At 36.3% G+C, this 17,691-nt stretch overlaps 1 protein-coding gene across 3 annotated transcripts in view; it reads right to left on the bottom strand.

The window, feature by feature from the left end:
- The window catches only part of Vps13B (vacuolar protein sorting 13B), a 73,678-nt gene that overhangs the window by 14,113 nt on the left and 41,874 nt on the right, over positions 1-17,691 (bottom strand). For all 3 annotated transcript variants that reach the window (XM_068761876.1, XM_068761799.1, XM_068761721.1), the window contains exons 48-69: positions 17,119-17,225; positions 16,715-16,853; positions 15,975-16,098; positions 15,133-15,242; positions 14,279-14,538; positions 12,417-12,563; positions 11,995-12,199; positions 11,354-11,541; positions 10,502-10,578; positions 9,694-9,899; positions 9,126-9,241; positions 8,532-8,620; positions 7,395-7,525; positions 6,339-6,511; positions 5,021-5,146; positions 4,122-4,233; positions 3,719-3,895; positions 2,588-2,743; positions 1,445-1,546; positions 1,274-1,365; positions 364-556; positions 2-169 (exon numbers count right to left, since the gene is read on the bottom strand). In XM_068761876.1, the coding sequence (XP_068617977.1) occupies positions 2-169; positions 364-556; positions 1,274-1,365; positions 1,445-1,546; positions 2,588-2,743; positions 3,719-3,895; positions 4,122-4,233; positions 5,021-5,146; positions 6,339-6,511; positions 7,395-7,525; positions 8,532-8,620; positions 9,126-9,241; positions 9,694-9,899; positions 10,502-10,578; positions 11,354-11,541; positions 11,995-12,199; positions 12,417-12,563; positions 14,279-14,538; positions 15,133-15,242; positions 15,975-16,098; positions 16,715-16,853; positions 17,119-17,225 (3,198 nt within the window). The remainder of the gene's footprint in view (position 1; positions 170-363; positions 557-1,273; positions 1,366-1,444; positions 1,547-2,587; positions 2,744-3,718; positions 3,896-4,121; positions 4,234-5,020; positions 5,147-6,338; positions 6,512-7,394; positions 7,526-8,531; positions 8,621-9,125; positions 9,242-9,693; positions 9,900-10,501; positions 10,579-11,353; positions 11,542-11,994; positions 12,200-12,416; positions 12,564-14,278; positions 14,539-15,132; positions 15,243-15,974; positions 16,099-16,714; positions 16,854-17,118; positions 17,226-17,691) is intronic.

A 17,691-nucleotide genomic window follows, 5' to 3' on the forward strand; every position in this document is an offset into this window, starting at 1 on the left:
CCTTAACGGTTTTGTAGGACTCCTTGTCATCCGGATCTGGTTCTAGTGGCTGTCCGATAGCAAGCGTACAGCGAGAGCGATTGTTGACTAGGAACTGCGGACAGGGATCTGGTGCCACTACCACCTGCCAGCGGTCATCATGCTGTTGCTGCGTCACTACAACTGCCACCTGAAAAGGTCTCATCTCATCATTTCTGAAACGAATGTGAAATAAGTGTACCATATAAACATCATGATTTTTAATAATTAGAAAAAAAGAAACTTTACTACTCTTCAGAACAAATCCTAATAATACATTTACACCGAAAATAAAGAAAGAAAGAAATTCTGAAATGTTGAAGTGATTAAAAGTCGAATACAAACAGTTTGGTCATTGCGGTCACGTAACGCGATGGCACGTCGCGACGGAAGCGCCGGCGGTGTGGCTAGACGTATGGGCACAGCGGCGCCGCGAGCCATCGACACGCACAGAAAGGCCCGCGCACGAGTGCCTCCGCGCCACCGCCCCCACGCCCACGCGCGGCATAGCGGCTCGCCCGATACACTCTCCTTGTCACTATACGCACATGTTATAATGTAAGTTATATTTAAACATTTCTGTTTTATCAAGATCACAATCGCTCAACGCCATGTGAAGGACTGTGCTCGGAAAGCCTATTTTCTATGAAATCGTATCTAGGCTGAGATCCGTAACTGAACATAAGTAACGAAGCGAAGCTAATATAAGGTGAATAAACGATATCCTAAATCAACTAGGTCTTGTCTTCTCTTATTGACTAGTCATTATCTTTTCTTTGTTGATGACATAGAAGAAATTAAGAAATTAAGAGCAAACTTTCTAAATCACACTTAAATCTTTAAAGTAATCAATTGGAGTATATAGCTGGATCCAAATACAGTCGGAAAATACTGAATGCAGGCCACTTCCTGCCGGTCCTACGGGAAATATACGAGTGGACAATTATGACCAGCAGTAGACATAAAAAAATGATGATGATGAAACATTTTATGGATTTGTTAATGGCGTTAAAGTGGGAGTGAGCAGGCTATATATCAAGCGGAAAGTATAGCTGCAGGGGCCTTAACGTTCTAGAGTCTATATGACGAGTATAAGACATTTTCCCCCGTGTTGGACAGACGATCCTTATAGGGTCATCGTAACACGTCCTGTAGGAAATCTATGGAGGAGGCCAATGTCCAGCGGTGAACGTTCTTCGAATGAAATGTTATGAAACATTTTTCAAATTATGTGATAATTGAAGTGAATAAATACCGTTCTTTCTTCGCGGGCGGGATCACTTTGAAAGATTTTGGATTCAGTATAACATCATCATCCAAACCCTCTGGTACTGCGATGCAAGTCACCTGAAAAAACACTGACATGACACACACATACGGTAGAATTTATAAAATTTGTATTAATTTTAAATAAAAAAAAACATACCGAAATTTCAGTGTCCAGGTTGTTGAAGAGTACATATGTTGAAGTGATGCCCAAAACATTTATATCCTCTTTTATTTCATAATACATAGTGAGCAGCGCCACCTAAAACAAATTAAAGTACTACTATATTATTACATAGGGAAAATGGAATTGAGCAATTCTAACCCATTTACTTATTTCATTTTAAGATATTTCTGTATATGTTCATATGTAAGCGGTCAAAATACCTGAAATGTATTAATTTGAACACTATTTACTTCTTGTACTAAAAAGACTCCGCCAGCTTTGCATAGCCCACATTGACATTTGTGAAGGTAAATTTATAAAACCATTCTTAGTAATTTTAACAAAAAAAAAATTACCAAATAATAAGCAGGTCAACTTTTATTTATATAAGAGCAACAGATTGAAAATATACGTTTTTTTTTAATAAAGGTGCGGGGCTCCCTTGTGAGTGAAATTTCGTAAAATCGTTTCTTAGCTGCCTACTATTTCTACCAAAAGGAAATATAGAAAAGTAATATTTCTACCAAATTTCAAATTTGCTGGAACACGCACGCACATTTGTCATATATATCGTGACATATATAGTGGTACTAGTATATCATAGTGGTGACATTTCTTATATTTTATATAAACATATTGATTACTGGTTATATTAAATAAAAATATCATAGTATACTGGTTTCTATGACATTTTAATTTATTTTGTTTGGTTTCGTAAAATTTGCTTTATAAAACATTTATTTTTTACTAAACAATTACTATGATATGTTAAATATTTTCTATACTTTTAGGTTCCTTTCCAGATCTAATTAGAAATAAGGAGATCCGCAGAAGAACCAGTCACGAATGTAGCTCAAAGAAAAGTTATCGTCTGAAGTGGCTGGGCAAATCGCTCGTGCGTCCGATGGCCGTTGGGGCTGAAAGGTTTTCGAGTGACAACCACGAACCTGCAGCGTGGGTCGGTCTTCCATTAGGTAAACTGACGATATAGTCAAAGCCGCGGGAAGTCGTAGCGATCTATATGGGAGAATTATGCCTTCCAGTGGGCGTTTGTCAGCTGACACGTTGATAATGATGATTAAAAATATACTATTTGGATACAAGTGTAAAAATATGAGAGCTATATAGACAGCGTACCTTCTGGTTGCAATGTATGGCGATGTGCGTGGCGTGACCGAGGGTCAGGTGCGCGGGCGGCGGTGTTCCGTAGCGACCCGGTTCGCAAGTGCTTACGCACAGGGGCTCACTCACAAAAGTCTCGCGTCCCACGTCTAGCGACAGGAAGAAGGGCTTCTGTAACATTAAACAGAAAAGTGCTTAAAATCTTTGTCACATGCTATAATGTTTAGATATACGTAGCACGGTGTTTTTTCAAATCATTTTCATTTTAGCAATACGATGTTTTAGCGACACCCCCTCCCCCTATAGGATCGGTTGGAAGCGATCTGCATTCAACGTCTTCCAAAGACTGCGGTCCGTGGTCTGCACTCCAGAACTTCAAGGCCCTATCAACCATATTATCGTCATTGCCGAATAAACCCATAATCGCAAAAATCAAAAATATTACAGGAGAAACAAAAAGTCGAATTTCTTTAATAACTTTTATTCTATTCAATCTAAAAGGGCAATTTATATACCAAATCAAAGCTATTTTGTCTACATCCATTTATTTAATTTCGGTTTAAATATTCTGGATATTATATGAGTTACTACGGAAAATATATTTCATTGAAATTAAATTTAAAATTTTTAAGAACTATGACCTTTACATAGACATTTGAGCGAAATTTTATATTGACCAGTATTATATTTAGTAAGGTTGCGATACGGTATTATTCGTGTGTACATTTTATTACAACTCTTTTACCTCATAAGTTTTTTTTAGCTTTTTTCGAGTTACATTAGGCTTGTTTGTGACCGATTCTTTAAAACAGATTATAAGACGTTACCGTAAATGTATTCATAAAAAAGTACAAAAGTAGCCGGTTATACCCATTAATGGTAATTCTGGAAACAAAACCCATTACTTGATGTTTCCCGCGAATAATATCTTACTCTTACGATTCTACTTACTTTGTTTCTTTCATTTTACATTTTTAAAATCGATTTGCGCCACTCTTTGGCGGTGCACTTTATTGCATGACTACGACTGCATGTGTGGATGTGTTCTTAGTTGAAATATATGTTTTGTAATATACACAATTCAAATAACCTACGACTTCTATGCGTTTTTATTAAATAACATTTAATGTTTTTTTTCTTACATACCGTAAGCAAAGTGGATGGCGGCGAAACAGCGTGTCCTGGCTCGAGGCGGCAGAGCGGTGCGGCGTCATGGGCGCGCAGCGTGAGCGGTATGGGCGAGGCGTTAGCGAGCAGTGCCGCCGGGCACAGTCGCGCCATGAGCGAGCAGCCGCCGCCCGCGACCACCGGCGTGTACCGCACCTGCTCGCACACAAACGCTGGCTTTATCATTTCAGCCTTAGGACGCCCACGGCTGGACACAAGTCTTCAATAGCAACAAAGTTAATAATAATGAAAAAATTATGACCAAGCGTTATTATACACTATTTTACAAATTTTCATATTCAACTTCTTTTCTCTCGGTCTAGATCGGTAGCACTATAATAAACGTATATTCGTTATATATATAAACATCTACACTACTTACAGTAACATCGCAGCGTGGCTGCAGCAGCGAAGGCTGCCAGGTTCCTTGCCAGTGTCGACGAACCAGCGAGTAAGGCCACTCCGACCGCGCCTCCCGGTTAGACTGCTCCAGCCTATTAGAACAACCATATATTATTAACATTTATTTTTTTTTAAATTTCGTTAACTGAAATATTAAAATTAGAAATTTTATAGTAAAAGTACAAACATATTTAAAAAATTATTGACGAAGTAATTATTTTCCGTATTTTGTCCGGGTGTACCTTCTTAGGTATTGTTGTGCTATTATCTTTAATAGCACAACTCCCGTTCTTCCTGTTCTAAAAGGCGATTAATGAGACAATATATACCACAGTGTCCATCCCATGCCGGGATCCAAAACGTTTGATGGTTGGCCAAGAAGAGACTAAGCTAAATCGTAAAACATTCAACGATCATCGAGCGGCAGTCTAGTAATAATAACTTCGTCGATTTAAGCATGAGGCGGCTAAAGGAGCCTTAATGGTCCCAGTGTCTTGGTGTCAAGTCCGGCCAATCTAATTTTAATTGCCTTTCACAAGTATAATGAGAAGAGACAAGACAATTTACTACATTCACTAGACGAAGTAGATTTAGTCAAATTAATCTCGACCCAGACAAGGGTAATAGATAGAGAATATAAGACAATATAAGAGTTATTTCTGTAGGGCTACAGGCTTACTTATGGCGAATCACTACCTTAAGCAATGAAGATTATGACGCGAGAATGAATTTTATTTTGAACTTTAATATCATAATAAATTTGATAAAAGTCTTTAATTCATGTAATATAAAAATATACTGTGAGTATCATTACATTAATTTCGTACAAATAATAATAGGTTTGTCGATATGTAACGTTTTGAAAAGAACAAGACTCACCAGACGTTGATCTCTTGCAGTACGTCCTCTATGTGATGTACGGGAGCACACTTGTCGAACACTGAAGTATCGGTGACACCGTAGTGCAGCGGCACAGCTTCACGGGTCACCGGACACTCGATATTCCTAGCGACCAAACCGTTCATTAAATATACACGTTTTTAGTTAAATTAATAAATAAGAACATATAAAAATAAATAATGGATAATTAAGAATATATACAAAAATAAGAATATATAAAAATAAATCAGTTAGCATAATTTTAACTAATTTATTTTATTAGTAATAAAAATATTTTTTAGTAATAATACAATAAATTAGCCAATAGTATAACATTCAGACAAGAGCGACGCCGAGATAAATACCTCGGAGCCGCTCTTGACTTCAAACTCAGCTTTACATCCAGCAAACTCCCGCTGAGATACAAAATATTATTGTAAAAGCCTTGCGCAAGGCTATGACGCCTTACGCGGGCGTCGCTTTCCCCCACGTCAACAAGGGCAAACTGAATCGCCTGCATTCATTTAAAACTGTATCGCCCGGAAACGAAAGCGCGAAGCCCTACCAGAAAAATACCGATATCCATAGATTAGATACGAATGATAGATTTAACCTCCCGACTATACAGTAGTTTTTCGAAGAGGCATCAAGAAGATACTTCGAAGAAAGAGGAAAGAAATAACAGCCACAAAAGTCGGTGCGGTCAACGTAAAGCGGGCGGGCACACAAGTTATTAATAAACGTGTTATACTTTGACAGTCAAGATCCAGTGTTTGCAAACACTTTTCAATTAGGCAGTAGACTGTTTCATGAGGTGACGGGGTCTGAGGATTCAGTTTTATCAGGTAGGTTTTTGTTTTATAATAGTAAAATATGGACGTCAACAAGTTGAACAGACGACCTTGTTAAGCTTGTAGAAAAACACTTGAGGCAGGCCGGTTTCAACCGATCCGATTTGAAGCCCATAGAGGTTACCTATGTTTAGTGATAAATTTCTTAGTGCTAAAACGATCATGATGATGATGATGATATCCATTAAAAAATCACGAGAGTATACCAGTGAGATAATGTGTAGAAAAAGCATTATGCCTATCAAAATGCTAATAAAGTACAACGTACTTCAAACACATTTAATACGGTTGAATTAATGATATAACAAAAATCATCATCATATCAACAGATAGATGCTCACTGCAGAGCACAGGCCTTCACCAAAAATCGACAGGATGACTGGTCTTTCACTGTCCTGATCTTGTGTGGCGGTGTGACCTTGACTATGTCGTCCATACATCTAGTGAGAAAAACAAGGGGTTTGTACCGGTACTGTAAGGTGAGACTATGCCGTGCGGCAGTGGTTCCGGGCGCAGCGAGATGCGTGCTGGCACCGCGTCCCGGCGCCGACTGCACCAATCCTGGTGGGCGTGTATCGCTCGCCGTTCCGTCTTCTAGGTTTGTGGCGCTGGCATCGACCGTCTCCGTATTGATTACCACCTACAAAATGTATAAATAACATTATAGTTCTTCATCAAGTTTTTTTTTTTATTTCTTAAGCATTCTTCGGTTTATGTGCTATTTAAAAGTGATTTAAAGTGAAATTATCTTTATTCAAAAAGGCATCGACGCGCACTATGGATTCGTCATATATTTTAACATTATAGTCAGCTACTATTGGCATGGAATGCTGAAAAGCTAAACCGTCAAAATATTTATTGACACTAGTTTTTCTTCAACACATGTTTGAGTTAATTTTTGATTTTTGCTTATTCTTAACCCCTTAGCCTACACGATTTTTGCCAATCTCGAGAGAAATAGTTAACAAAAAAATGGTCCCGCGCCATGCCATTCAACTGTTCAACCGTGTACCTGAACTGGCGCAAAATGTGCATGCTTTATGTATTTTGCATGACAATATATTTCAGTGCAACGAAAGGAATTATTAAATAATAAACAGAGTTATCGTACAAAAATAATTTAAAGATCTCCATGGCGCAATTTTATTCAATTGATCAGTTAACAAAAATAATTTATTTTTAAAAAGAATATAATGAAATAATACAAGTTCTAAATGAATATTTAGTTACTTAAACCTTTTTTATTAAACCTATAACCACGAGTCAGACTCGTGGCTTTGGTTTACGGCGCAAATTTTTCATCACGAGTCTGTTTCGTGGTTATAGGCCAAAGATTTAAAATTGCATCAAAGAACTTGCTTCAATTGTTCTGTGAAAATCAAAATTATTCGCGATGATGCATTCTTAATGTTGATGATGCATTCTTAACTGTAGCATATTTAGAAACTACCCGGGGGAAAAGTTTTTCGGTTGTGTAAAATATTATAAAAGCGAAATTAGAAAGAGTATGTTAAGAGAGCGACCTCTGTGTCGAGCGAGAGATGCGACCGCAGAACGTAGAGCGGCCAGAAGGCGGCGAGCAGGCGGCCGTCGGAGCGCGCGCGCGTCACCCGGCACCACATCGACACGTACGCCACCTCGCCGCCGCTCGGCACTGCAAAGCATCAAATATAATCACTTCGATTAAGCCTTTAATATTTAACTTTATATAATTTTAGTAACAAACTATTGATTTAACAAACTAAGATAGTAAAAAATTAAAATTAAATTGCACGCAACTCTTTCCTTACACGTTCTTGGTTTACACTATTTTGAAAAAACGCGGTTGATCAGTAAAAACATTATACGATTTTTTTGTTCTAGCACGAGTCTTTACAATTTTTTTTAATGTTAATTTTGGCAGTCCCTATAGAAACTTATTTATAGTATAACAAAATACAATTCAAGGAATACTTAGTTCTTCAAACCAACAGTAGTGCTAGACATCTGCATATTGACATATATCCTGATTATAGCATTTTTAGATCAATTCGTAATAAGCGTGAGCATTGCTAGGTATCAAATAGCGATGAGCAGTTATAAAATTGACTTTTATTCTTATTTTCATGTTTTTTACTTGCGACATAGTTGTGGATTGAATTTTTAATTTACTTTTTTGATAATAAAAGTTTTCGTTTTATAAATACTTATGTAGGAGTTCATTGTTATTTGTTCGATCATTATTATTTTATTTTGCGCGGTTTCTATAAAAACCTTACAGTTTCTTACACGATTTTTGAAGTTATTGAACGTGTCCCCAAATTAACCATGTTACAAGTATTCAATCACCATTTTTTATTCGATTTTCTATTGAACGTATCTGTGGTATAAAAAAGAGTTGGCCGTATGTCAGGTTACATTGTACAAATAATAGCATTTCTAACTTGTTAATAATATCTAGTTTTGTAAAGTTTAAATGTATTTTCACTACACAATAGTTGCTTTATAGCAGAAAAGAATAACCGAACGACATAGTTTAATAATTACATTTTTAATATTTAATTATATTATTGGTATTAATTTGGTAAAGATCTTTTAGATGGTTCCAAATGGAATGTAAAAATGTAAGCTCTTAGAAATAAAATAATTAAAACTAATTACTAACATGAAAAGAAATGTACCTTTAACCAGCCATGGTACATTTTCCTTTGGACATTCTTTTATCGGTATGTCACCCGACCAGCCCGTATCGTGCGACACGAACTTGACTCTAAAACAAAGTTTTAACATTAGTGCTAATATAATCTAAGGTGTCAAGAGATTGCAACGATATGACGCACTAATCTCTATTCCCCAAGAACTCAAGAACAAGCTACGCCTCTAGGTAATCGTCCGCTATTAATATTTTGAATTAATATGGCAAAGCTATGACGCTGTGATATCTAAAATCTGGAGGTAGTCTAATTTCGCTTTCTAATCTAAGAATACCGCGGAAAGCCTGATAATCCCAAACAAAAAAGATGTGTAGGACCATATGTTAACGATGAATAATCATCATCATTATCATTTCAGCCGTAAGGCGTCTACTTCTAGGTATTTGCCTCCCCCATTGATTTTCAATAGGATCAGTAGAAAGCGATCTGCATCGAGTTTTCCGACAACCTTAACCACTTTGTGTTTGTAATAATAACTCAAATGAAAAATGTTAATATTGAACAAGAAGTACAGAATTCCAGGTGGTTTGAATAATCAGCTAAATAATAAATTAAGATTACTTGAGGGCGAGATCGGCAGTTGCATCGCAGAGAAGGCCGAGCCCAACACGCTCGGGATGCAGCTCGCCCGAGCCTATTGTGCGCCACTGCTGCGATGAAGAACACCGCGCCCGCACCTGGAACACGTATGAGGTTCAAATGTAAAAAAAATTCAAATTTTTCACTGCCTATTAAAAATCATACACCTCAACAATAAAAACAACAGCTTATTTTCACTAACGTTGCAGTTCTCAAGAGAATGTTATTAAAATTATTATTTGACGCATATAAAAAATTTGACGATAATACGTTTAATTTTTAAAAATCTATATATGGAGTTGGAATAATTGTTAACAGATTGCATTTTTTAGTAAGTACTGAATTGACCGGTGATTAACTTGAGAAACTTTAGAAATTGATAACTGATATAATAATAATGAAAACCTGTGTATTATTATATAACTTTGACATTATTGAAAGCTATAAAAAATTATAGATATCATTAAGATGACTTTAGGACATACTCCATATAAACAGGGCATGTAATAAAGCTTTCATGGCTATAAACGATCACCCTGTATAGTGTTACCTTGTAAAGCAGGGCGTGTCGTAGCATGTTAGCTAGGAAGAGACGACCAGTTAGACGCATGGTTCGTGTCGCTCCGTGGTCGCTAACGCGCGCGTACACAAACACACCGGCGCCGGGAACCGGGGCCCCGCTCCCGCTAGAGCTCTCCGTGCATGACTCCACTTCCTCTAGGCGCACGCGATACGTTCCCTCCGTAAACGGTATACCTAGAGTCGTTGCAAACAAGTAGTCGCTTTAATTCATTAATCTATTAATTAACTATAGGACATTCAGGTCTCTTTTAGCCCATGGACACACAACGCACCAAGAAAAGACCAATGTTCAGAAATTTTTTACGAGATCGAACCAAGAGAGAGCAGTTCCGTAGACGAACCAAAGTAATTGACATGGTCCAGCTGATTGATAAGTTGAAGCGGGAGTAGGCAGACTACATAACGCGCATAACGGAGGGCTGCTGGGGCCTTAGGCTTAGGGCGTAGAACATCCATCCACAAAGTGACAGATGACCTCATTAATGTTGAAGTGCTGTGTGGAGCGGGCGCTGTTACCAACCAGCCTTATTAAAATTTTATAACGAGAGAAAAATAAAAGTTAAATACACTGTATGGGACTTCTAAGCAACATCTTATAATCATTAAATAGATAGTAATAATCTAAGAAGGCTGGAAAGTCATTTGGCGGTCTCAATTCATTCTGCTTTTTGCTATGACCTATTTCTATGTGATTATATAAGTATTGAAATATTTCCGGTAAAAATACCTAATATTGATATAAATAATTATTACAAATATGGAAAAAGTATACTTACTGGCAGACCAACGCCAATCAGCAGACGGATTGGCTATCGAAAAGCGAAGTTTTTTCGTTTCATATGGGGAACGCCACCTAAAAGAAATTTCAAATCTAATTTATTTTGTGGTGTGTTTATTTTCTGTTGTTTACGGTTAATTTTACGTATGTTTTGTCGAGTAAATGATATGGTAATTATATTTAGTCCACAGTTACACAGTGAGCATGAAACAGCTACAGAAAGGAACCCCGAAGGTAAATGGTCTTAAAAGTCTGAGAGTGGAAGGACATGTGAACCCTTATTGAGGGATATTGATATTATGGAAAAATATAACTTAATATATTCTAATACCAAAAACCTTTCAAATACCACCTTTCCGTAAAAATACAGGTGAAATCCTTTTATACTTTGAATGTCCAAAGATATTAACGCTGAGTCGGCTGGTGATAACATCTTTAGTTCATTACTGCGCTTATGTCAAATTTAAAAAAAAAATGTTTTGTAATATATGGTGTGTTATATATATATACACAACATAAATCATAAATATTGTTTTTGCTGTACACACCTTAAATAATAAGGCGCATCATAAAATTTAATTGCTTTAACGCTTTATTGTACTATATCAAAGTGTCTGCTCCTGGTGTGCTTTTCTAAATATTTTTTTGATGATATGTTGTTACTCTCTGTTTCATAAGACCAATGAGCAAAAGGTCATGAATTTCCTTAATTTTCATGGAGGGGAACATTGAGATGGCGATAGGTCCAGTGACATGTGCCGCTGATTTCGAGTACCTGGAAGTACTAGTTAAGCAGATTCAATGGTTCCACACATACATGAGCATAGTATAAATAAAGGAGATCTTTTACCGGTAGGCGAGCATAGCAGCAGGGCTAAGTGGCAGCAGCTCATCGGTGGCATGCTGCGAGACGCGCAGCGGGGCGGCGCATGCGTTGTGCAACCACAGTGACACACGCCCGCGCAGTCTAAGGCACGCCTCCTCCGCCCTCTCGCAGTCCTCCGCTGCAGCATCCTCCATGTTATTCTTCAAGATATACTATACAACATAAATAAATTTCCGTTAAGTATATTAAATAGATTTGGATCAAAGCTTTGTTCGTGTTAAATTGAGTATATGCTTTAATCAAAAAGAGTATAAAAGATATACGCACGAACATAGTTATCTTGCACAAAATTGACAACACTTATTGATTCACATGTTCTCTAATTTTTATAACAATTAGTAGGCTTGTCATTAAAACACTTAAACGAACATTAAACATGAAATCCAATTTCTAGCAAGCAGAAAGTGGTCAACACATAGCTGAACACATAAAGAAGAAAGCTCAAAACATGTTTAGTTTGGAATATCATATTAAATAAAGACTTCTTAGCAAGTCCAATAAAATAGGATACTTGAGGTACTCGAAAAGTAATTTTGTCGAAAATTTTACTACAATGAGTCCTTGAGCGGGTGACAGCTAGTGTTATATATTTGTTGGTGATGTACCTGCGCATGCGCATGTTTCCAATCTTGTGCGAGCGCGTGCAGCGTGTGTAAGCGCGGTACGTGTAACGACGCACAAATGCGATCGGCGCAGGAACGTACGCGCCACGAGCTCGCCGTGCTCCCAGCGCGTGACAAAGCAGCCTGCACGCGGAACTCGTCGATGAACCGTTCCATCGTTCCCGTCGTACACTCCATTATATCGCCCCTGTGGAGCATTTCTCAATATTTACCAAATATAAAAAGAAATTAACCAAATTTTTAATAAAAATGAACACCGTCACATGTGTAATGACCATTCAATTATCTCTTTATATATAGACTATATTTTAACAGAAAAAGAAAGTAAAAATATTTTGCACAATACTGAGGTTTATGTAAAAATCTATCTAGATTTTTGTTAAAATTTCGTAAAAAGATCTTACGAAACATGCGCGTTAAGTAGGCACCGCTGTCCGAGTTCACCTACGGTGGCGTGCGCTGCTACGTCGCGGGCTGCCAGCGCGAGCACACGGTGTTCGCGGCGCAGAGGCCGGGACACGTACAGTCCCTCCAACGAGCTTGATTTCTCCCTGAAAATTAATAAACTCTTGAATAGCAAGAAGCAAAAATATATTCTTAAAAGTAAACACAATTTCAGATACCGACGACACTCCAAATGACTATTAAATATATGAGGTAATCTCTTGAACTCCTCCGAAACGGCTTGACCGATTTTTACCAAATTTTACATGCGTATTCAGTATGTCTGAGAATCGGCTACTATCTATTTTCCATACCCCTAAGTGATAAGGGTAGTCCACCCCTAAATTTTATTTTTAATTTTTTAGATAATTTTTTTGGTTTTTATTTTATTATGATACAGCATACAAAAATACATACTTATTATTTAGGTTTAAATTTTCCCCCCCTACGATCGACCCTTATTTTTTATTTGTAAATTAAAATATCAATATTTTTTTGCAAAACAACGTTTGCGGGATCAGCTAGTAATGTTATAATTTTGTCACAGAATACGGCAGATTGATTTCAGACGCCAGTTTTTATAGAAAGTTCTTGTCGAAGAAGACTATCGAATTAAAATTACTAACGAAGTCAAGATTGAACGAAGATTCTCGACTAGTTCCCGAGGAGTACATGGGTTCAACATCTGTATGTGCACTTTAACTGCACATTAACTTCGAGAAGTGATGCGGAAAGAAGAAATAAGGAATATTGAAGAACAAATAATGAAAGTATTTGACGACTCAGTACAGCAAGTGTGTTCGTAAGCTCCGATGGTGTCAGCGAATCGGCGAAGATCGTGTGATGCCACGTTTAATGAATACCTACAGGTGTCCCGTAAGAATCAGTGGGTAATTAGTATAGCACAGCAGCCTTACATCTATGACCTTGGTATATGAAGTCAGTTGTCAAAAAATAGGGGTTTATTCCATTTCCTAACTAACTAGTAGTGTCTAGTGCAGGGAACGGCAATTTGCGGCTCGGTGGCCACTCGAGGTACTTTGGATGTGAAGCTGTGGATTAATTTAATATGAAAATAATAATTATATTTAAAAAAATTCATATGAAAATTTAAGACTCGTGTTTTAACAAAAAAAGTTATTAGTTTTTTAATTTAATATTCTTTATTGTACACGGTAAGATGCATTTAATAAGTTTTACAATAATATACAGAAATGTACAATGGGCGGTCTTATCACACAAGGCAATCTCTTACAGACAACCATAGTAAGGAAAAGATAAAAGTACTTATAAAGGGTAGTTCACGTGTACAAAAAAATACATATTCACCAACAAATGAACACAAATATACATAAACATACATAGACATACATACATACGTATATAACATATATACTTATAATAAAAAAGGTTTAATACATATTATAAATATAATAAAATAATAAATAAAAACATCTAACTGACTTCGATCAGTATTGGTTCGATCGCACTTGCCTCAGAAAGAAGCAAGAAGAAAAAGAAATGAACCTAAGAGATAGATAATTATAGGTTATTAGATAAATTAATCCAAATTTTCTAAAACCACAGGGTTGAGAATAAATGTTTAATTATTTTAATTTTAATTGAAAAAAATATAATATCTCATAATATCATAGTTAAATGATATAATTTATTCTAAATAAAAATAAATAAATAGGTATTATTATTATTATGAAAAAAAAGCTAAGTTTAATCTATGAAATTTTGTCAGTTGTAATTTGTTACTTTTCCGACTCAGAAGGTTTCCTACCCCTAGAGAACATTAAACACAAGGATGACGTACGTGTGCAGCCTTGGAAGGTCGTTGTGCAGGTAACAGGTGAGCGCGGCGAAGCGGATTGCAAAGCGAACGGCCGGTAGCAGCCGCGGCGCGAAGTACGAGTCCACACGCAGGATGCCCCAAAGCTGTTCTGCAGACAACTCGCAGCGGTCCTCCTCCCCGTGCCCGCAGGGCCCTTGACATCCACTTCCTGCTTTTGTTCCGCCTTCTGCGCCACCACTCGGTACAAAACCTGTGTCCATGTCTGCTCCAGCTTCGTTACCCTGAAAATATTTGTAAGCTTCTTTAAGAATAAATTTCAGGTTGCATCCAGCGTCTGTTTATTATAAAGATCGTCGGCAGATGCTAGACGCAGGCAGGTCTCTTGCGACCGATCCTATTGAGTATCTCGAGGGTGGGCCAACAACTGTTGACGTCATATATCTCAAAATGCTGATAATGATGATTATAGACCATGTTGATGTTAACTTACAATATTATATGAGTAATTGCTATATGTGTAGCGTTGGTACATTGTATTACAAAATACAGACAGCAATAAACTGGATTTCGACATTTGTTACAACATATAAAGCAACCAAAACTTTAAATGAACGATTAAGTTTACATATTATTAATTCAATTAATTATATTGTTATTAATAATAATTAATATTTGACAGACGACATAGTCAAGGTCGCGTGAAGTCACTGAATGCGTTGCATAGCGTAAGACCGGTAATCGTGACGATCTTTGCCTTGGCCTTACGGTGGGCGTCTATCGACTAAAATGGTGATGATGATAATTAATAATTTAAAACTAGTAAAAAATAAATAATTGCTTGAAATAAAATAACCATATTAAGGGAAATAACTTACCAGAATGTTAGGCTGAGACATAAAGTTTTTAGCGTTAAACAAGAAAGGAGGTGGTTCTGGCTCAACTTCAGAACACACCCGCACGCGCCACATCAAAGCGAATACCATATCTAGAAAAACAGATTTATTTATATAATCAAAACATTATTGTTTTATACAATAGACACCAATTCAATTTATAATTTGTATATTCACTCAAACGTCGTATAAAATAATTATTAATTCTCAATAGACATTCAATCAATTCACAATTTTCATGGCACTATCGCAACCATGTATTACGAATTTAAAACTGTATAAAATTTTTGTTGATTACCAAGCTTTTTGACTGTTTGACTCTTAAGCAATTCATACAAGAACGCAACGAAAACTGCGGAATATATTTTGACTTGATGTTATCAAATAAAACACTCTCGTTTAGACAAATACCAATCAACTTTAATATCTTTTTGTGTATTATAAACAAACAATAGACAAATTTTTGGAAAATTGAAAGTCTATAAAAATATAACAATATATAAGGTTTTTTGATGCGCACATTTAGGTCCAAGAGTCTCGAAAAAAAATTATAAATATTTGTAAAAGTTATTGTTTTTTCTGTTTCTGAAGATGAAGATAATATAGACTCGCTTTCGATCCTCAGCTTTTTTCTTTGATGAATTGTAATAATGTTAACATCACTACTTGTGTCTTCTTTAATGATCTTCAGAATTACTAGGAATCGAATAAACGTCATGCGTATGCGTGACAACGTAATGTGACATGAGTATTTTTGTTTAAAAAAGACACACTGAAATTCGCAGTTTTCGGTGTACGGTTAAGGAAAATACTGAAATGAATACCTGGTGGCGAAGGGTCAAGTACTATTTCCCTCGGCTCATTGGTGGGCAAGTGGAAATAGGTATGAGTTTCCCAGCGCATAAGCGTCGACTCGAACAGCTCGAGTACACATTCCACCTCTTGGTTCTAAAAAAAAAAATACGCTTGCTCATGTCTCTCTCAATACAAGGTGATTGTTTACAGGTATATTTACTTTATAGCGAGAATGTACATCGCATTCGTTGTCATTTAATGTATACTACCAAACTACTATTCTACCAAAAAATCAATGAAATTCAGAAATAATAAATAATGCAATGATAATATAGTAAGAATATGCGTTTTTAAAATTCGTATTACAACATATTAAAGTCATACATTGTTAAGTATCTGTCTGTGCAGACACTGCACCTATATAAGTAATTGGCCTGTCGCATTCCAATAGGCAAAATAATTTAATGTTATATATTTCAGAGTGATTGGAAAAAGGTGTAAAAAAACTTCTGGCAAATAAGCCACGTATTCAATTCTCTGTTAAATCTTTTACAACTATAAAAATCGCCGTATTGATATTATATATATAAACTCTAGTTATAAACTATAATAACACTTTCTTTGCATTGTTTATTTTGTAACTATGTGTAACAGAACATGCTAAAAACTATATTGCAGCGTATCTTATGTATAACATGTAATAAGGAGTGTACAATTGATTTGAGAAGAATTAAGAGTAAGAGTAAGAAAACAAAGAGAGATTAGGTACCAATCCGGGCACTGGAAAGACAAGGAGGCGCGTGATCCCACGCGGGTGCGGGTAGCGCCAAGTCAAGGCGCCATTCGCCGCTCGTACCTGGTACGCCATTGGTACTTGTCCACCCTGGACCAGTTTGAACGCGCCACTTCTGCACAGTATAACATTCTATATGATAGTTTGATTATATATTCATTACAAAGGTCGGCGTCTGAAAGGCACATTAATCACATGGGTATGTGAACTATTCTACTTTGCTGTAATATTCATAGATAATTTACTACTTGTTTAATACTTATGTAGATGTTTTGTGCCTCAACAAAATTATAATCTTTCTTTCTTAATTATAATTATGAAAGATTTTTAAATTAACCGCAAAAGAATTAACATTTTTGGTTAATAATGGTAACACACACCGTAAGTCATCTTTGTAATAATGATCAGTGATATCTTCTTGCGAGCCGACCGGCTTTATGGTGACTGTAGGTGAGGGACCCGCACTTTTTATTTGTCTTGGCGCCGCCTGTGTGAATAAAAAACTATGTTGAGAAGGAATTTATATTTGTTAACAAACTGCCACTATTAGAGTAAAATATGTAACCGCTAGGTTGATGCGTGGCGATACAAACAAAATTGTGAATTTTAGAAAACATGATTTAATATGCATGTATGTATATCAACTACTTTGATCCGGGGTTGATAAATTCATTATGTTTCAATGATTTATGCCTAATTCACATTGATTTAAAGAAAATAATATTAAAACCGGTTTATTATAAACGTAAAAATTGTTTTGATAGCTAATAGATATCTTAATTTTCAATTTCCAATCTATCTATTTCGAAAACCCTTGTGTATATACACAGGGGTTATGGCAATAGATAAATAGATAGGAAGGGTATAACTACGTGAGCAGTAGCTGTCAATTAATTTGAGGCACACCCTATTTAAAACTATGTATTTTTCTAGTTTAAAAAGGTTACTTCAAT

The sequence above is a fragment of the Battus philenor genome, unplaced genomic scaffold (assembly GCF_028537555.1).
Source record: "Battus philenor isolate CCGP_79_NKW_IND1 unplaced genomic scaffold, ilBatPhil1.0.hap1 SCAF_1, whole genome shotgun sequence".
Taxonomy (NCBI): Eukaryota; Metazoa; Arthropoda; class Insecta; order Lepidoptera; family Papilionidae; genus Battus; species Battus philenor.